The 21,657-nt window shown below is 39.8% G+C and overlaps 1 protein-coding gene across 1 annotated transcript in view; it reads left to right on the top strand.

Annotated features, from left to right (window-relative positions):
- COMMD1 (copper metabolism (Murr1) domain containing 1) overlaps positions 1–21,657 on the top strand; it is a 78,517-nt gene that overhangs the window by 9,708 nt on the left and 47,152 nt on the right. Inside the window, exon 2 of the mRNA XM_014532050.1 lies at positions 9,700–9,981. Within this exon, the coding sequence (XP_014387536.1) occupies positions 9,700–9,981 (282 nt within the window). The remainder of the gene's footprint in view (positions 1–9,699; positions 9,982–21,657) is intronic.

Genomic DNA, 21,657 nt, shown 5'->3' with positions numbered 1-21,657 from the left:
TTCTTTGTCTTCGCATTTTGTCTGCTTCCCTCTGCACTTTACTTTCGTAGCTCCTCTGAGTCTGTGTGCTCTTCTCTTTCCTTCTAGTTGTAGGATTTCCACTCAGCCAGCCTTCCTGTGGTTCTGGATGATGACCGTTCTGTCTTTTAGTTGTATTTTTGAAGTTGTTGTCGGAGGCAGCAATTTCCGGTGTTTACCTATGCCGCCATCTTGGTTTTTCCGAGACTCAGATCTTAAAAGCATGTTCTCATGTAGCTCTGTAAAAAAGAGGTTGTTTTTTTATTCTTTCGTTTTGATCTTAATGTCACATTTAATTGCTAATTTGCCTGAAAATATATTTCTAGATTGTAAAATAATTGACTCACAATTTTAAAGGCGTTGTTTCATTTAATGTGATCTTTTTCTCTCTTTGGAAGCTTTTAGGATTTTCTCTTTATCCTTTATTTTCTTGAATATTCTTGATGTGTAGTTTTCTTTTGTTTCACTTCAGGTCACTGTGGTCCTTTCTTCAATCTGCAGACACATGACTTTCAGTTCTGGGAAATTTATTACTACTTAGATTATTTTCTTATCTCTTTTTTTCCTCTATTTTCTTTCTACCACTCTGATTTTTCAAATGTTAAACTTTCTAGACTGTATTCTCAAATATTATTTTTCTATTTTCCATGTCTTTGTTTTTTGTTTTACTTCTTGATAGATTTCCTTAACATTCTCTTCTAGCCTTTTAATTGAAATTTTCCAAGAGTTTTCTTTTGACACAGACAATATACTATGTTTATTTTAGCCAATGTAGGGGAAGGAAAGGTTTTTTCTTGACACTTTTTGGGTCTTTGGCCAGGTCTGCAAATTAAACTGACAAAGATTAACGGAGAAAACATACAAATTTATTTAAGTTTAATGTGATAGAGGATCCTTCTTAAGAAAACGAAGACATGAGTATTTTATACTATGTTTGATGAAGAGTGGACAGTTAACAAGGAATAGGATAGGTTAAAGAATATGAGGTAATTGTAGTAAACTGAGGGAAACTTAGCAAGGCCTGTTTGTGGGCTTCTTGGTGACTCTTCGTCTTTGTCCATAAGGATGCTCTTTTCTTCTGGGTTTAGGGAGGGCACATCTCATGAAGGTTTTATGACCTGTTTCAGGAGAAAAGGGTTGTGGGAGAGGGTAGAGTGACCTTCCTGCTCTGCCTATTTTAAACTCCTTCAGCTTAAAGTGGTCAATATGGCAAAGTGCTGTATTTTGGGGTGGCATGTCCTGAACCCCATCACCAACAGTTTTTCCTCTCTTTGTAAAACACAATGGGGAGCATAGAATACATAATATTCTGCACCTTGACCCTGATTTTTTTTATGCTATTCTTCAGTATTAGAAATTTAGTACATTTGTACTGAGCATTGGTGAAACCTTTTTTTAAGAGGCTATTTATTTATTATTATTTAGTTATTTATTTTTAAATAATTCTTTATTGTTGAAAGTATTACATAAGTCCCCGTTTTCCCCCCATTGACTTCCTTCAGTCCCCCCACCCCTTTAAGAGGCTTTTGATGAACATATTGCGAAGGTGCTTTTGGGTATAATGTAAATATGAAACAGGTTAGATTCTATTGCGGGATACCCCACTTAATCTTTTTAGTATTCCAGTAGTTTAATGTTTTGCCTACTTTGGTGTATATTTTATTTTATTATCCGTATGTATTATTTAAAAGCAGAATTTAATCCTAGTTTCCAAATAACCTGGACAATTTTGTGGAAAGTATTTACAATAAAAGTAGAGGCTTAAAAGTGCATTTTATATTGTTTAAAAAAATGACTTGCGTTGACTGTCCATTAGTGATGACTTTTAAAAATTGTTAATGAATGGTATCATCAAAGAATGGTATTTTCAACTTGTGTTTTGGGATTTGTCTTATGGAATGTATCCAGTATCTTATTCTTGTGAAAAGGCCAGTTGTGAAAAACACAGATGCTTTTTTTTCCTTTTTTAATATATTTTTATGGATTTCAGAGAGGAAAGGAGAGGGAGAGACAGAAACATCAATGATGAGAATCATTGATCAGCTGCCCCCTGCACGCCCCCTACTGGGGATGGAGCCTGCAACCCCATCAGTGCCCTTGACTGGAATCAAACCCGGGACCCTTCAGTCCGCAGGCCAACATTCTATCCACTGAGCCAAACGAACCAGGGCCAGAATGCTTTTTAATGTTGAACTTTCTTGTCTTCATAGTAGCGTTTTTGTATTTATTGTATAATGTAGAAAGATTTTATTATGTAAGATACTTCTAAATCTATTATTGGTCTCTCTGTAAAAGTGAAGAATGATCTGTTCAGCAGTTTCTTTTCGATACTTGAGTTAATTTAAGAATGAACTTCACCCTTATACATTTTGGACAGCAAATGTTAATAAAAAATTAACTTGATTATAAAAAATGGGTGCAAAATATCTGGTCTTAAAATGTTTAGATTAGGAGACATGAATAGAAGATACTGAAAACATTTGACTTATTCTGTCATACTTTGAGGATTCATTTGTCTTCTGTCTAGCATTATCTTAACTATAAGCAGTAATTCTTTTTTTCTACTTTAGGTGGCAGTAGAATATTGGCTTGCAATACACTGATAAAATATGCTGGAAGCAACATAATGTTAAAATTGTTATTTCTGTTTAATGTTCTAGTTCAGAAAACAAAGTTGGTTATTCAACAATAAGAATTTCTTACCCAAAAGAAGTCTAAATATTTGGTTTGTTAATTTGAATTTAGGAATACCATTTCTGACTCTGTAAAACAGATTCCTTTCCTAGTTCTCTAGTTTTTGTGTAACTAAATTTTCCTAATTTCATTGAGCATTTTTGAGAATTTAGATGATAACTCATGAGATGCACTTCTACTTCTCTGAAGAATGATGTTACTTTAAAAAATATTTTTATTGATTTCAGATAGGAAGGGAGAGGGAAGGAGAACTAGAAACATCAATAATGAGAGAGAATCATTGATTGACTGCCTCCTGCACACCCCCTACTGGGGATTGAGCCCTGCAACCTGGGCATATGCCCTTTAATCAGCAGGCTGACGCTCTGTCCACTGAGCCAAACCAGCTAGAGCTGGGTGATGTTACTTTTTAATGTCACTGGACATCACATGATAAAGCAGCAATTACAGATTACCAGCTGGAGTTTGCAAAGTATTTTAATAAGCTCAAATGGCATGTAATGAGGTGTTCTGTAAGTTTTTTTCTTTTTCTCTTAGTTTAGGGCAGAACCCCTATTGATTGAAAATCTATTTTTGGTTCTCCTTTTCTCAAAGCAACTATTCTGGGTATAGAAACTTGACTTCGATTGAAGGAGTTCCTGAGTAGGGAGATTTTAAAGAAAATTTCCTCTGTAATTTAGCCATCAAATATTTCTGGGCCTGGAATGTGCTGTATCTACTTTGTACACAAAGGTGAATGTCACAGTCCCTGTCTTAAAGTATCATATCATATGGTAAATACCATAAGAAAAGTGTAAATGATGTGTTCTGAATGGATCCTTATTTTAAATTACAGAAATATGAAAAATCAAGTTGTTGTTTTTCTTAATAAAACACCCACCACCCACTATCAAAGTATCAGTAGTATAATGTTATATTAAAATGTGATCAAAATTTTACACGTCTTAATTTATGGGAAGCTATATATTGGATAGTATTACTTTTATTAATATGTGTCTCAATGGTAAATAGTCTATTTTAATAATTATACAATATTCATTTAAAGCGAAATATCAAATTTATGTTTTTTTACTTTTCTTTAAAAAATTAATAAAGCTTTAATACCTAAAAAATAAAACACCCACATTTTTGGCTTTGTTTTAACTCAGATTATAGTTTTTATAAATTTTGACTATTATGGTTTATCTTTAATAAAGTTTTATTGTAATGAATTCCTTTTTTAAAAAAGCCATATTATGCGAAATTGTAAAAATTTTGGAATGGGTTGTGTTATGTGTGCTTTATGTATAATTCACTTTTAAAGTCTTTTTATACCAGTATGGGATTATTCTCTGTCATGACATCTGATCGTGGTATAGCTCTATTCCACAGTTTTTTTCTTTTTTGTTAATCCTCATCCAAGGACATTTTTCCATTGCCTTTTTTTAGATAGAGCAGATAAAAGGGAGGGAGGAAGAGAGGGAGTGGGGAGAAGAGATAGAAAGCTATCAGTGTGAGAGAGAGATATTGATTGGCTATCTTCCACACAAGCCCCCTAGGAATTGAACCTGTGACCCTTCAGTGCATGGGCCGAGGCTCTAACCACTGAGAACACTGGCCAGGGCTCTACAGACCTATTTTTATTTATTTATGTATATTTTTATTGATTTCCGAGAGGGAGAGGGAAAGGGAGGAGGGAGAGAGAGAGAGAGAGAGAGAGAGAGAAATATCAATGATGAGAATCATTGATTGGCTGCCTCCTACATGCCCCCTACTGGGGATTGAGCCTGCAACCCAAGTATGTGCCCTTGACCAGAATCGAACCCGGTCCGCAGGCAGACACTCTCCACTGAGCCAAACCAGCTAGGGCCAGACCTATTTTTAAACAAAGAAGCTGCCATTTATGAAATGCCTTAATTTCCATTTTGTTTATCCTGAGCACATGTTACTTAAGAAATAAACAAATCATTTACAAATCATTTATCATTTATTTAAAATATGCTTATTTATTCAAATGAACATTTATCGAGTACTTGCTCTGTGTCAATTCTTGTGCCTGGAACTGGAACATCAATGAACCAGATAATTTTCCTCCCTCCTGGACTTGACATTGAAGGGAGGCAGGAGTATCCTGACAGTAAACAAGAATATGTGCATAAAGGAATGATGGCCGAAAATGTATTCATTATTTACATAGTCCTTCCTCTTCCTCTAATAATCTTTTTTGATCTCTTAAAATCACTAACAAACATTTACCTGAGATAATGAATTTCATATCATTAGTATCTTTGATTTCCTTTAAAGAAACCCAGTAGATTCCACTTGCAATCAAGGTAATAAATGTTAATATATTAATTTTATATTTGATGTTTAGGATGCATCTCCTAGTATATTATTTTTATCGTCCAGATTTGCTTAGTATGTAGTAAATTCCTTGATATAGAGGTATGAAGCAACTTAAATTTTCTATTGAAATTCCATACTGAGGTTTCTACTCCCACACATCTAATTTACTTTTCTTTATATTATATTTAATTAGAGGCCCAGTGCAGGAATTCATGCACGGGTGGGGTCTGGCCAGCCTGCCCCAATCAGGGTGGGTTGGGGCTGGGCCTGTGGGGAGGAGGAGAGGATGGTGGGAAGTTGGCCGGCTGGTCCACCTTGATGGGGCCTGATCAGGACCAGGCCAGCTGTGGGGAGGGGCCACGGGTGATTGGCTGGTGGGCCCCGCCCCCGATTGGGGGCGGGGGAGGCCAATTGAGGGCCAGCAGCCTGGGGGAGGGACCATGGGTGGTTGGCCGGCTGGCCCCACCCCCGATCAGAGTGGGGGGGCCGATTGGGAGCGGAGCTGGCTTGGGGGAGGGGCCACGGACCGCTTGGGGTGGTGGGGACCTATCGGGGGCGTGGCCGGCTGTGCGGGAGGGGTTGCAGGTGGTTGGCTTTTTCACATATCATGGATATTTATTATTTCAAAGTCCCAAAGCTATTCGAGTATTTTGATAACCAAAAATACACTGCACCAACTCAATCTGGAAGAAAAAAATACGGTCCTGCCTTTCTTGGCAACAAAAATTTTATAGGTGACAAAAATAGTAGCAGGCCTCTAGATAAAGCTATTGGTAGAGTTACAATTAAAATACTGCATTCCCTTAATGTTCAGTTAAAAATAAAATACAAAGCAATAGTACACAAAGTATGATGCTTCTAAGATAATTCATTAGTATCTATATTTTAAAATGTTAACAAGGACGCAGGTTTCCACCAAAATACTTAATAATGTGTTCCTATAGCACAGCCAAAAGAGATGCACACACATCAGTGGTTATCATCACTGATGTAAATATGAACACATCCACACACCTCCCTCCCTTTATCCATCCTTCTGCCCCTTTACTGCTAGCCTAATGAACAAGTCCTGATGTCTGTTTCTGAGATGGTTTAACAATTTCATGTCCAAGATGTCTCTTTTGTATCAATTATAATTAAAAGATATTTACAAATTGGTTAATTCACTAGCTCTACTTTTTTTTTTAAATCCTTACCTAAGGATTTGTTTTTCATTGAGAGAGAGAGAGAGAGAGAGAAAGAGAAAGAGAGAGAGAAAAGAGAGAGAAAACATTAATTGTTTGGTTGCCTCCTGTACATGCCCTGACCCCGGGGGATGGAACTTGCAACCCGAGTATGTGCCCTGACTGGCAAACCCACAGCCCTTCGGTGCTCAGGATAATGCTCTAATCAACCGAGGCACACTGGCCAGGGCACTAGCTCTACCTTTTTTTAAAAAAAATTTATATATTTTATTGATTTTAGAGAGGAAGGGAGAGGGAGAGAGAGATAGAAACATCAATGATGAGAGAGAATCATTGATTGGCTGCCTCCTGCACGTCCCCTACTGGGGATCAAGCCCACAACCCAGGCATGTGCCCTTGATCGGAATTGAACCCTGGATCCTTTAGTCTGCATGCCGACGTTGTTCTTTCCTCTGAGCCAAACCAGGTAGGGGTAGCTCTACTTTTTTATCATACATTGTCAGTTACCTCAGGACATCTAAAAAGCTCATGTTGCAAAATAAAGAACAAACCTTGTCCACAATAAACACAGGTTCTTGACAAAAATGCACATACAGATCTATGGTTATAACCTAAAGCTCTCTTTTAGATATGGGGATACCAGCAAAGAGCCATTCCCTTCACCCTTTCTCTTCTCCCTCCTCCACCATTTCTTTTTTTTTTTTTTTAATATATATATTTTTTGATTTTTTACAGAGAGGAAGGGAGAGGGATAGAGAGTTAGAAACATCGATGAGAGAGAAACATCGATCAGCTGCCTCCTGCACACTCCCAACTGGGGGGTGCCCACAACCAAGGTACATGCCCTTAACCGGAATCGAACCTGGGACCCTTGAGTCTGCAGGCCGACGCTCTATCCACTGAGCCAAACCGGTCAGGGCCCTCCTCCACCATTTCAATGACTGGGTACAGGATTACATGTAGTTCCAAGAGGTGAATTAACAAAGACACTCCCAGAACACAGTCCTTCCTAAAAACTAACAAATGAGCATTTAAAAGGTATTATTTTATACATCTACTTTTAATATACTTTGGGCATTAGTACTTGTTTATTCTTGAATATAAAGCAATATTTTTTTTTAAATTTTAAAATGAAAAAATTTTTAATTGAATTTATTTGGGTGACATTGGTTAATAAAATTATATAGGTTTCACGCATATAGTTCTATAATACATTATCTGTGTATTGTATTGTGTGCTCACCACCCCAATCTATAGCAATATTAACTAAAAGGTACACATGTATTAATTGCTAGACAATCTGAACTTATCTAAAGACTCATGGGCACAGAACCTTTCTGTACTTCCTTCCTTCACCACTTCCCCATCACCCTGTGAACAGTCAGCATAATCTCCAACACATCAAGTTTAACAGTACAACCATACCTATGAATTAACAGAAAAAAACACTTAAAGGGTATTATTTTAACTCTACTTTTAATATGTTGTGTACTTTTTATTTAAAATATATATTTTATTGATTTTTTACAGAGAAGAAGGGAGAGGGACAGAGAGTTAGAAACATTGATGAGAGAGAAACATCGATCAGCTGCCTCCTGCACACCTCCTAATGGGGATGTGCCCGCAATGAAGGTGCATGCCCTTGACCGGAATCGAACCCGGGACCCTTCAGTCCGCAGGCTGACGCTCTTTCCACAGAGCCAAACTGGTTAGGGCTGTTGTGTACTTTTTAAAAGCTATATTTGGTCTCCAGAGGTGCTGTATTTTTTAATATGTTTTTATTGATTTCAGAGTGGAAGGGAGAGGGAGAGATAGAAACATCAGTGATGAGAGAGAATCATTGATCAGCTGCCTCCTGCATGCCCCTTACTGGGGATTGAGTCTGCAACCCGGGCATGTGCCCTTGACTGGAATTGAACCCAGGACCCTTCAGTCTGCAGGCTGATGCTCTATCAACTGAGCCAAACCAGTTAGGCTACACTGTCTGCTTTTACAATCCCTCTGTTCTTACTGCTACTGCTCAAGTTTAGTCAATACTTTTGGTTCCAAATAATAGGAATACAGTTTAAACTATCCTGAACAGTAAAAGGAGATTTTTGGTGCTATAGAAAGGATGCTGAAATTACACATAGAATTGAAGGAAGTCTGCAGGAACCAGGGGATTATAGAACAGGGATATTACTCCATTGGAACCTACTTTCATCTCTGCTTGGCTTTATTCTTTATATTTTGCAATCAGACCTCTGCCAAAAGATCAATGATGGCTGTCTGCAACCTAACCTTATATCCTTCTGGTACCATGACCCCAAGAGGCAAGACCATTTCTCTTTCTGCTCTAAATTGGGAGATTTATTTGAATCAATCATTATTCCCAAAGAAAGAAGGGTACTATGATTTGTCTGGTTTGGAGCTCATGCCAACCCCAATGGCCAGGAGAGGATAAGAACATACCAAAGAAGATGCAGGGGAGAGCTTGTCTTGAGACCAAATCATTAATCAGCACTGTCCTCTCCAAAGCTTTATTGCCCCAGCCCTCTAATGATTTTCCACTGCAGTTTAGCTGCTTACTGCTCTCAGAACAGCAGTGGCACTAAGTTTTGAAATTTATGAAAAAGCATAAAGTAGTGTAAAATTTCAGAGTAATGTTATTGTGAATGAGCTGTTTGGCTGAAGATAGACTACAAAGCTAAAATAATGATTCATTTAATGAAATTTACTTAGTGCTTATTATGGACAACACATTGTACAGTTTTAATATGTTAAACCAAGTCTGGATACTAGTATCTAGGCACTGAAATCATGTCATATTTCATCAGAGAGCTAATTAATATTACTCTCTTATTTTAAAACTAGAGACCCGGTCCACGGATTCATGCACTGGTGGGGTCCCTCGGCCTGCCTTCGTCTTCTCGCAATCCGGGACCCCTTGGGGGATGTCGGAGAGCTGGTTTCAGCCCAATTCCCACAGACCAGGCCAAGGGACCCCACCAGTGCATGATCGGGGTTGGGGAGGGATTATGGGATGGCTCCAGGGTATGTCCAGTCCATCTTGCCTAGTCCCTCAGCAGCAAGCTAACCTACCATTTGGAGCATCTCCCCCCTGGTGGTCATAGCGACTGGTCGAACGGTCAAACGAATGGTTGGACACTTAGCATATTAGGCTTTTATTATATAGGATTTTTATTTTATTATTTTATTATTTCACCACTATAGTACTGGATTTTTAAAATTAGGTTATAGTTATTGACCTAGAATTTGAATGGCATGACTTTTTTAACAGTAGCTTTTCTGATATTTGATATTTGCAAAGGGAATATTTTTATACTTCTGAAGAGTTTATTCTCATTACTGTCACTTGATGACCCTTTTGTGAAACTTATTCATTGATTATGAATCATTCAAATTATGATCTGTAGTTAAGCTACTGTTTTCTAGTTATCTACCAAATTCAAAATTATTACTTTTTCTGTCATTATAGTCTGTTGCATCTGCAGACATGGATTTCAACCAGCTGGAAGCATTCTTGACTGCTCAAACCAAAAAGCAAGGAGGGATCACATCTGATCAAGCTGCTGTCATTTCTAAATTCTGGAAGAGTCATAAGACAAAGATCCGAGAGAGCCTGATGAACCAGAGCCGCTGGGACAGAGGGCTTCGGGGCCTAAGCTGGAGAGTTGATGGCAAATCACAGTCGAGGCACTCAGCTCAGATACACACCCCTGTTGCTATAATGGAGCTGGAAATAGGGAAAAGTGGACAGGTGAGTTCAACTCCAATCAATTTCCCATTTTAAACTATGTTTTCTCTTACATGTTAGCAATACATTCAAATTGATTTTATGTAATAGTTTTCTTTGCAGAAATAGTGAGAAAATAGTAAAAGAACCTGTTTCCTAGAATCCCACTTCAGAGAGGGACTCATCTAAAAATTTGGATACTCCCAATTGTGTATAGAGTCTGGAAACCAGCTCAGCATTCTGGCAGCTATGGCAGAAGAACAAAATGGGGCAATAAGCCCTGGCCGGCGTTGCTCAGTGGTTGGAATGTTGGCCCTGTCGGCTGTGAACCAAAGGGTCTTGGGTTTGTTTCTGGTCAAGGGTATGTTACTGGGTTGTAGGTTCCCTGCCCCGATTGGGGCGTATGTAGGAGACAACCAGTTGATGTGGCTCTTTCACATCGATGTTTCTCTTCCTCTCCCTCTCCCTCTCCCTCTCCCTCTCTTCTCCCTCCCCCTCTCTCTCCTCTCTATCCTCCTCCTCCTCCCTTCCACTCTCTCTAAAATCAATGGAAAAAATATCCTCCAGTGAGGATTAGCCAACATTTTTTTTTGAAATGGGGCAATAAGTTGATTGTACCGAAGTTGCCCACTACTTCATTTTGGTTAGATCTCAGAATTCTTTGCATTTGGTCAAAATCTACAAGGCGATGATAGAGATCCTAAATAAAGATCAGGAATTGAGATTAAACAACAAAAAACAAAACTATCTCACCTAGTCGTCTTTATAGGCAGTCAGGTATAGGAGACAATATCTTAAGTACTGTAATGTATTTATTGTTCCTAAAGATTCTAAGTGTGCTATCACTGTCATTGAGTCCACCAGTAATTTTTTATTTGATCTTGATTATTTACAAAACACTGCTGCTTTTTCCTACAGCCATTATAGCAGATAATTTTAGCATCTACATGGTTTTCCTTGAACTTATTTGGTTTGTGCTCCAGTTAACTGCCAGATCAGACTTTTAATGACTTGGTGTGTATATCTTTTGGGGGAAAAAAAAGCAGCAACTTATAATTAGAAAGAGAAAACCCAGATCACTGAATTAGCTAACCAGACTTCTTTTCAGATAAATAATGAAATATGTGCTTTTGTTACATTCTATAATAGAAATGTATTATTTTCTTCTAATAATGAGAATATTTTTTAGCTGTCAGGTTTCCTCTTATATTCCCTTCTTGAATTTCTTAGAATTTTTCATTGTCTGTAGTTCCATAATGACTTTGTTTTTAATTTAAAATATAATTCCTTTTAAAAAATGTAATTCTTTAAAATACATATATTTGGAGGAACTTTTATTCAGTTATTATAAAATAATGCGATTGCCTTTGTTGACTTTGGTGTGTCTGACCTTAAAGTCCATTCTCTTAACCATTGTGTTATATGGGCTTCCTTCTTTTGTTCCTAGACCAAAAATCTGATAGATTAGCAAGGTACGATAAGTACACTTAGATATTTCACCAGTAATTTGTACAGGCTATTCATTTAAAAAATATATGTTTTTATTGATTTTAGAGAGAGAGGAAGGGACAGAGAGAGAGAGAGAGAGAGAGAAACATCAATGTGAGAGAAAAACAATTGGCTGCCTCCTGTCTGCACCCCGACTGGGGATTGAACCCATAAAACTTGGGTATGTGCCCTGACTGGGAATTGAACTGGTGAAGTTTTGGTTCACAGGATGATGCCCAACTAATTGAGCCATACCAGCCAGGGCCAGACTATTCATTTTTTATTATAGCAGTAGTGATTATTTTATTTTGTCTTAAGTATTTATCATTTGGGTAGGATTATGAAAATATACATATCTAAGACCTTTCTAGATAGTTTTTATAGTACTTCCTAATACTGCTTGAACTGGGGTTTATAAATAATACTAGAAATTCATGCACGGGGCGGGGTGGGGGGGTGGTTCCCCTCAGCCCAGCCTGCACCCTCTCCAATGTGGGACATCCTTCTCACAATCCTGGACTGCTGGCTTCTAATCATTCACCTGCCTGCCTGCCTGATCGCCCCTCACTGCCTCTGCATGCTGGCCTGATCACCCCTAACTGACTCCCTGCCAGCCTGGTCACTCCTAACTGCCCCCCCTGCAGGCCAGGTCACCCCTTACTGCCCCCTCTGCCGGCCTGGTCATCCCCAACTGCCCCCCTCTGCCAGCCTGGTCGCCCCTCACAGTCCCCCTGCCGGCCTGGTCGCCCCACGTAGCCTGCTTGTTCAGTCGTTTGGTCGTCCCTCACTAATCCCCCTGCCGGCCTGGTCGTAGGCAGCCATCTTGTGAGGGCATGAGGGTTATTTTGCATATTACCTCTTTATTATATAGGATGTGCCTTTTGATTTTAGTAATTTACACACCATCTGAATTTTGGGTATACTGTCACAGGGATTTTTAAATCTGCTTTTAAATCTCTGTGGTTTTTCTTTGACCTTGTTAGCCAAAGTGGCAAAATGTTTCTTTTTCATCGGAATGATTTTCATCAAATTAGTAAATCTACTACTACAAATGATGTGTTGGCTAGCTCCTAACAAATTTATATTTCCAAACTGGATTTCTCTTCTAAATTTCATTTATATATTTATGACATAAATATATTTATGACATAAATATATATCTGGAAAACTCTACTTAAGTGTAAAAAGGTATCAAAAATGGAATATGCTCCAAACAAAGTTCCTTATATGCCTTCCAAACCTATTCGTCCTGCATTTTTTTCTCATCTTAGTTAGTGGCACCTCCATTCTTCCAGTTTATATCCTCTCTTTTTTATCACACCCACATCCAATTCATCATTAAATATTGCTGGGTTTAATTTTAAAATATATCTAAAATTTGACTACCTCTTACCACTGCTCATTATGTTTAGATCACTATCACTTCTAGGTTATAATAACATCCTCCTAACTGATTGCTCTGCATCTGCTTTTTAGCTTATTCTCAACACATAGAAGTGTATCAGTAGAGTAATTCTGTTAAAGCACAAGTCAGAAAATGTATTCATGGTTCTCATCTCACTCTAGTCACTGTCTCAATCAGGTTAATAGTGCTCTTCCTTACTCAGTCTACGTTAGCTAGACACATATTCTCCTTGCTTATTCCTAGAACATGCCAGGCATGCTTCCTCTTTAGGATCTGTCCATTTGCTATTCCTTTCTCCTAATTGGTCTTCCCTCAGATATCGGCATAGTTACGTTTTCCACTTTCCTGAGATCGTTTTAAAAAAAAAATTCACACCAATAAGGTTTTCACTGACCACCTCTCTAAAGGTTTAGTTCTCCACTTATTGCTTTATTTTAAAAAACTTTATTGAGCTATACTTTTCGTACAGTAAACTGTATCCCTTTGAATTGTCCAATGTGAAATCACCATGACAGTCAAGAGACAGTGTTCATCACCCCCTAAAAGTTTCCTTATGTCCTCTCTTCACTCTAGTTCCTTTGCAACCACTAATCTACCTTTTGTTATCATAGATTAATTTTTCTCTGCTTTATTTTTTCTGTATGGCACTTATTACTACCTAGCTTGCTATATACAGTTGACCCTTGAACAGCAGATTTGAACTGCGTGGGTCCACTTATACCTGGATTTTTTTTCCAGTAAATTTACAGTCAGCCTTCCATATCCCTGGGTTTTGCATCTGTGGTTGGGACTCTTTGGATGTGAAGGACTGTGGACATTGTTCTACATCATCTATATATGTAAAAGCCTAAGTGACCACACTGACCACCAGGGGGCAGATGCTTAACACAAGAGCTACCCCTAGTGGTCAGTGTGCTCCCACAGCCAACCTCCTGCGGCCCCTCCCCCCTCCTGCCCTCCCCGCCCCCCCGCCCGACCCGCCAACCTCAAGCAACCCCTTCCCCCAAGGCCCGCCCCCATTGGCCCTGACTTGGGTGGGCTGGCTGGCCAACTTCCCGTGTCCCCTTCCCTGGGCCTGCCCGCCCCAATAGGCCTGAAGGGGCGGCCTCTCCCCCTAGCTGGTTTCCCCGGGGGCCAATTGGGGTGGGTCAGCCGGCCAACTTTCCATGGTCCCTCCCACCGGCTGGCCCGCCTCAATCGGCCCCGGGCCCTGATTGGGGTGGGAGGCAGCCCCGATTGGTCCTGATCACCGGCCAGGCCAAGGGACCCCACCCATGCACGAATTTGTGCATCGGGCCTATAGTACTTCAATAAAAAGATTTAAAGAGGGAGAGAAAGATATGTGTCTTTGCAAACTTGTTGACTCTTTGAGAACAGGGCTTTGGCACCGCTGAAGTCCTTATTGGCTTCTGATTAGTAACCTGCCAACAGGCAGCCCCTGGTTTTGGACTTCTTTCAGATTTTTGCTGTTCCGGCTCTCTGGTTCTATTCTTGTGGACAGATGGGGATGATTGAGAGGAAGCCAGGAAACCAAGCCTTAAGAGGACTTGGAAATGATTTTTGGATGTCAGTGCTTTTTGCTAAACCCAGGGTGACAGTGTATCTTGCCCAGCAATGTTGAAACTGCTTGTGTTTGTCTAGTATTTGTGTACTAGTAGGTTGGCTGTGGGCTGCATTCCATGCCACTGCTCTACTACCAAGATGCACATAGAAAGCCTCTGCCTTGAGCCTGTTTTTAGCATTTGTTCTTTATTGTGTGTAAAATATAGCATAAAATTTACCATTTAATCATTTTAAGTGTACAGCTGAATTAAGTACATTCACAATGTTGTGTAAACATCATTGCTCTCAATTTCCAGAACTTTTTCATCATCTCAAATAAGAACTCTATACCCATTAACCAGTAACTCCCCATCCCCACCTTTTTCTGGCCTCTGGTAACTTCTGTCTATTTTGTGTATCTGTGAATTTGCCTAATCTAGGTACCTCATATAAGTGGAATCATACAATATTTGCTCTATTGTGTCTGGCTTATTTTGCATAGCATAATGTCTTAAAATTTATCCATATTGTAGCATGTGTCAGAATTTCATTCCTTTTAAAGGCTGTATCATATTCTATTATATTTATACTAGAGGCCCGATGCACATAATTCATGCAAGGGGATTGGCCCTTGCAGCCCTGGCTGCCTAAGCCCTCACAGCCTCAGTTTTGTCTGGAAGGTCATCTGGAAGGTCATCTGAATGGTCGTTCAGCTGTCCAGTCTAATTAGCATATTAGCTCTTTATTATATAGGATATATATATATATATATACCACATTTTATTTATCCATTAATATGTTGATGGACATTTGAGTTGTTTCCACCTTTTGACAATTGTGAATAATGTTACTATCCACATAAATGTACACATATCTGTTTGAGTATCTGCTTTTCATTCTTTTGCGTGTATACCTAGGAGTGGAATTGTTGGATCATATGGTAATTCTATGTTTAACTTTTTGAGAAACTGCCAAACTATTTTCCACAGTGGCTGTGCCCTTTTGCATTCTTTCTGACAATGCATGAGGGTTCCAATTTCTGCACATTTCATCAACATTTGTTAATTTCTCTCTGTGTTTATAAATTGCATTCCTAATGGAATTGCATTCCTAATGGAATTGCATTCCTAATGGAATGTGAAGTGACTCTTTGAGTCAAGGACATTAATACCTTTTATATCATAAAGTTTATCACATTACCCTTTGTATTAAGGTGAGGGATGAAAACATCACCATAGAAGCAAAGTTGAAGGATATATCTAATATCTATATAGTTTGCCTTCTATGGCCATAAGTGTTAAGTGCAGAAATAAATTCCATAGAAAAGAATGCTATATGCTTTAAGTCATGCATACTTCAAAAAAAGAGGTTGTTGGAGAGGGGCTTAGTAAAGGGTAAAGGGTATCAAATATGTGGTGATGGAAGATTTGACTTTGGGTGATGGGCACACAGTGCAATATACAGATAATGTATCATAGAATTGTACATTTAAAACCAGTATACTTTAAAAAAAATTTTTATTTATTGATTTTAGAGAGAGAGGAAGTAGAGAGTGTGAAAGAGAGAGAAAGAGAAACGTTGATTTGTTGTTCCACTTATTTTTGCTTTCATTAGCTGCTTTTTGTATGTACCCTGGTGGGAGAAAGAACCCACAACCTTGGCGTATCAGAAGGACTCTCTAATCAACTGAGCTTCCCGGCCAGGGCCTGATACTTTTTATAGATGCAGTCTCTCATTGTTTGGTAGTTTTCTCTATGCACTCTTAGTCATCTCCACCCTGGTTCTCCTCCAAATTTAAAGTTTATTTTCAAAGGTAAATTAAGTTTGCAGTTTGCTTTCTATTTGGCACTTGGGAATAATAAACTTGACCTTCTGGTTAATTACTGCTCAAACCCTGGATGGAAAGTTTGTGCTGGTATTAAAAACAACAACAACAACAAAAAACCCTGGCTGGTATAGCTCAGTGGTTGAGTGTGGACCTGTGAACCAGGAGGTCATGGTTCGATTCCTGGTCGGGGACATGCCCAGGTTGTGGGCTCGATCCCCAGTTGGGGGCATGCAGGAGGCAGCCAATCAATGATTCTCTTTCATCACTGATGTCTCTCTCTCTCTCTCTCTCTCTCTCTCTCTCTCTCCCTCTCCTCTCTGAAATAAAAAAACAACAACCCCCCCCCCACACACACATATTAATAAACCCAAAAGACTTTTTTGTTTTATGAGCTTTGTGTGTATGCCTATGGCAGGGGTGGGGAACCTTTTTTCTGCCAAGGGCCATTTGTATATTTATAACATCATTCTTGGGCCATACAAAATTATCAGCTTAAAAATTAGCCTGCTATATTTGGTCAAACATTTAATTAATTTACCCCTAATGCCTTGGCAGGGCCAGACCAAATGACTTCTGGGGCCTTATGCAGCCTGCGAGCAGGATGTTCCCCACCCATGGCCTATGGCAATAGTCCTTTGACAGAAGCACACAGGGTAGTGATATTATAATGGTGTACTCAAGTAGGTATGGACAGGACGTTTATGCTTTACTCAGTACACTTATTTATGTTTTTAAATCAAGTGCTGTTGCCTCTGCTTCTGTTTTAGATGTCAGTCCATCAACAGCGTATGCTGTTCACTATTTACATTTCAGAAATTGCTCAGAAACCTTGAAATGATCTTTTACTTTTGCCAGCTGTTTCTCCATGTTAGTGTTCCTAGAGCCTGTGACCGCTTTGGAGAGATTTAGCTGGCTCTTCTCTTGGCACTGCCCCCCACCCTGTTCTATTTAACTAGACTAGCTCATAAGATGTCATCCATGTAAGATTTTACTTAAATTTTATTTGAAGAAAGGTATCTGTATTTAACTTTGGAATTAAATGGCTTAGCTAATGTTTTTATGTCAGAAATGTAAATGAGGGGTGGTATTACCAAAGAAATGAAATGCTTTCCCCTTCCTATCATATTACACAGTGCATGGGAGTAGATCATTAATTAGTATAAATCTTTTGTGGTCAAGATCTTTGGAATGGTACATTTGGCATGTAACTTTTACTTCCATCCTATATAATAAAAGGGTAATATGCAAATCAACTGAACATGGAACGATGGATCTCTATAATGCACACTGACCACCAGGGGGCAGGCGCTCAATGCAGGAGCTGCCCCCTGGTGGTCAGTGCGCTCCCACAGTAGGAGTGCTACTCAGCCACAAGCCTGGCTGATGGCTGGCGAGCACAGCAGTGGTGGCAGGAGCCTTTCCCGCCTCTGCAGCCGAACTAAGGATGTCTGATTGCAGCTTAGGCCCGCTCCCTGCAAGGAGCAGGCCTAAGCCGTCAGTTGGACATCCCCTGAGGGCTCCCAGACTGCTAAAGGGCTCAGGCTGGGCTGAGGGACCCCTCTCCACCCAGTGCACAATGTTGTGCACTGAGCCTCTAGTCAGTATATACTTGTGACTATTGAAGGGATTCAGAACAGGCCTCCCTAAGGTGTGCCACTTTGGTATGTGAATTATTTTGAGCTGAAGGCAATTGAGACTCTGTGAGCTCACAAAAAACTTTTGCTTCTCCCTTAAAGAATTTAAATTGGGGCACTTGCCTGGCCAGTGTGGCTCAGTGGTTGAGTGTCGACCTATGAGTGAGGAAGTCAGGGTTCAATTCCTAGTCAGGGCACATGCCTGGGTTGTGGGCTCAATCCCCAGTAGAGGGTGGGCAGGAGGCAGCTGCTCAATGATTGATGTTTCTGTCTCTCCCTCTCCCTTCCTCTCTGAAATTAATAAAAAAAGTATCCTATATAATAAAAGGCTAATATGCAAATTGTCCCCTTGAGAGTATGACTGACTGGGAGTTTGACCACTTTCTATGATGTGTGCTGGCCACCAGGGGGTGCCATGGAATGAAGGAAGGCCCCGGCTGGCAGCTGGCAGCCGGGGGAAGGAAGGCCCTGATCAGCCCTGATGGCCGGCCAGGCCTAGGGACACTACCTGTTCACAAATTTCATGCACCAGGCCTCTCGTGTGTATGTGTGTGTGTGTGTGTGTGTGTGTGTGTGTGTGTATAAGTTGGCGGACTTGCCCATGATAAGAGTTATCACTAGAAATAACTTTTTATGACCTCTCTATAAGGCATGGCAAGTTTCTAATTAATGAACATATGATCTTCTTATTGTCTTGAGGATTAGCTTTCTACCCTCTGATGTCCCAAGGTGCCTTATTTTATCCTTAGTTCAGAATGTCATATATATCTCATTTTCCCTTTCTGTTTCTGAACCTCTCTTGTATGTGGGGGTCTCTGAGTCTCTGCGGAGTTCCTATATGTATATATGTAATTACATTTAGTTATATTCTCTTGTTAATATCATCTGTCTGTGTAGTTTAATTATTAGACTAGCTGAAAGAACCTAAAGGAAAGTTTCTTCTTCTTACACTATAAAAATCTCAGATATGGTTGCTGTGAGAGATGTTATTAGTTACTACTCTTATTCATACAGGGTGCCCCCCAAAATATGTACACACTTTGGTTTCCATTATTAATTTCAATGGGCTAAATCTGAAAAGAAAGCAACATCAATTGAGCTATAAACTGTTAAAGTGTGTATACATTTTTGGGGGACACCCTGTATTTAGGTAAGAATTTAACTTTATGGATTTCCCATAGGGACTGATTTAGAGAGATGACCTTTGGTGGTGTTGTTTCACACTATGTTCCTTGGAGTCATGATGATCCCTAGAAATGCCTCCAAGTTTATCACAGGGGTGGGGTAAGGGAGGTAGAGGTGGAGCTTAGGTAGAGAGGGCTCTGGCTTCAACATTATTTCAGTCAGTGCAGCTGCAACTTTATCTATTTCATTTGTGGGCTTCCACAAAGAGGATTCTGGGGCTAAAATTTGAAACAACCAGATTAGTAGAAAGATCTAGGAGTTAGGAAACCTAGGATGCAGTTCTGGCTATCCCATTTATACTAGTTTTGTAGCATTAAGCAAGTAATTTTAACTTATCTTTCTTAGTTTTTCATATGTAAAATAGAACTAATCCTGTCTACCTCATAGAATTGTTTTCAGATAGTGGTCTTAAAAATGATGAATCGGAAAGTATACTGAAGCCCTGGCTGGTGTGGCTCAGTTGGTTGTGCGTTGTCCCATGCACCAAAAGGTCCCTGGTTTGTTTCCCAGTCAGGGGACATGCCCAAGTTGCAGGCTCAATCCCCAGGAAGGGGGCGTGCAGTAAGCAGCCAATTTATGTCTCTCTCCCTTTCCCTTCCTCTCTCTCTACAAAATCAATAAAAACATTTTTTTAAAACATATTTTATTGATTTTTTTACAGAGAGGAAGAGAGAAGGATAGAGAGTTAGAAACATTGATGAGAGAGAAACATCGATCAGCTGCCTCCTGCACACCTCCCACTGGGAATGTGCCCGCAACCAAGGTACATGCCCTTAACCGGAATCGAACCCGGGACCTTTCAGTCCGCAGGCCGACACTCCATCCACTGAGCCAAACCAGCTAGGGCAATAAAAACATTTTTAATTTTAAAAAGTATAATAAAGGTACTGTTAACAATAGCAGCAATTCCCAGTAACAGGAATTCAAATAGTTTTGAGTTTTGCTGTAGACTTTTTAAATAATAACTACGGACTTTCCTTTTCCAATTTTCTGTCACCTAGGGTATTTTTATCTCTTCTTTTAAAAAAAAGTTTTGTTGGCAAACTTCCTTAAAAGTGATTTCTAGTGGGAAACAATGACTTTATAAACATATACATACACACACACATATACAAACAAATGTATGTATGTATATCTTAAAAAATGTATGTTGGCCGAAACCGGTTTGGCTCAGTGGATAGAGCGTCGGCTTGCGGACTGAGGGGTCCCGGGTTCGATTCCGGTCAAGGGCATGTACCTGGATTGCGGGCACATCCCCAATAGGAGATGTGCAGGAGGCAGCTGATCGATGTTTCTCTCTCATCGATGTTTCTAACTCTCTATCTCTCTCCCTTCCTCTCTGTAAAAAATCAATAAAATATATTTTAAAAAAATGTATGTTGATTTTTTTTTCACAGTTTCTAAGAATATAAGTAGATAAATGAAGTTTAGCTTAGAAAAATTTTAGCTATCTCTTCATTCCCAAGAGGAAAAGTCCACAATGCTTGAATTTATTTTCAGTCTTTGAAGGGCCAAAAAATTGTGCCTGAAATTTGTGTTAGCACATTTCTGAATCTGATGTTAAGTTACTCTGCTTAGTTGTGTTGATGCCTTTTACTTTCTTCTTTCCTTCAAGCAGGGAATACAAGCTCCATGTTTTCTTCAGGAAACCATCCTATCCTATGTATTTGTTTAAATTCCATAGCCTGTGAAATCACAGGGACAAACATAAAGAATAGATCTCATTCAAAAATGGCTCAGTAATTGTGTTTTAGCCTTAAATAGAAAAAGTGTGAGCTTTTCTCTTTTACTTGATGGAGTATTAGAATGACTTCTCTTTAAGAAGTTGATTAGCCAATTTGATGCAAAGAGAGGAAGTGAGAATAGCATTATAGGGTTAGGTGGTGCTTGCTAATTATCCACCTCTTGCATGGCATATGCATTTTAAATATTAGGGGAATTAAGGTACTCCTTGCATCACACCACCAGCCCAAGTTACAGTTTTGAGAATAGCTGGCCAGTTTCTGGTAAATAGTTATGGACATATAGGAAAGCACAGTCCTATCTAATCTAATAATAGACAAACATGGTAATTGACCATACCTCTGCTATGCTTCCCATTGGCTAATCAGCAGGATATGCAAATTAACTGCCAACAAAGATGGCGCGGCAGCCATGCAGCTAAAGCGAGCAGGAGGCTTGCTTGCTCCAGTGATGGAGGAAGCCAAGGTTCCCCGCCTGCCGTGGCCCAGCTCTGAGCTCCAGAAGCAACAATGTTTCAATTATAGAATCCAAACAAACCCCAGATACCTGCTTTCAGCCAGCCATGGCCTCAGAGCTGGAGCTGGGCCTCAGAGCTGGAGCCGGCTCTCAGCTCCAGTGACAGCTATAGAAGGTAAATAAATCCCAGAATAAAAAAAAAGAAAAAAAGGAGAGGCTGGGAGCTTCAGGCCCCCGCCAGCCTGAAAACGGCCCTCAGCCCCTCACCCAGACTGGCCAGGCACCCCAGTGGGGACCCCCACCCTGAAGGGGGTGTGACCAGCTGCAAACAGCCATCATCCCCTCACCCAGGCTGGCCAAGCACCCAAGCGGGACCCCCACCCTGATCCAGGACACCCTTCAGGGCAAACCAGCCAGCC

Source organism: Myotis brandtii, unplaced genomic scaffold (assembly GCF_000412655.1).
Source record: "Myotis brandtii unplaced genomic scaffold, ASM41265v1 scaffold84, whole genome shotgun sequence".
NCBI lineage: Eukaryota > Metazoa > Chordata > Mammalia > Chiroptera > Vespertilionidae > Myotis > Myotis brandtii.
This window is presented reverse-complemented; position numbering and strand designations above follow the sequence as displayed.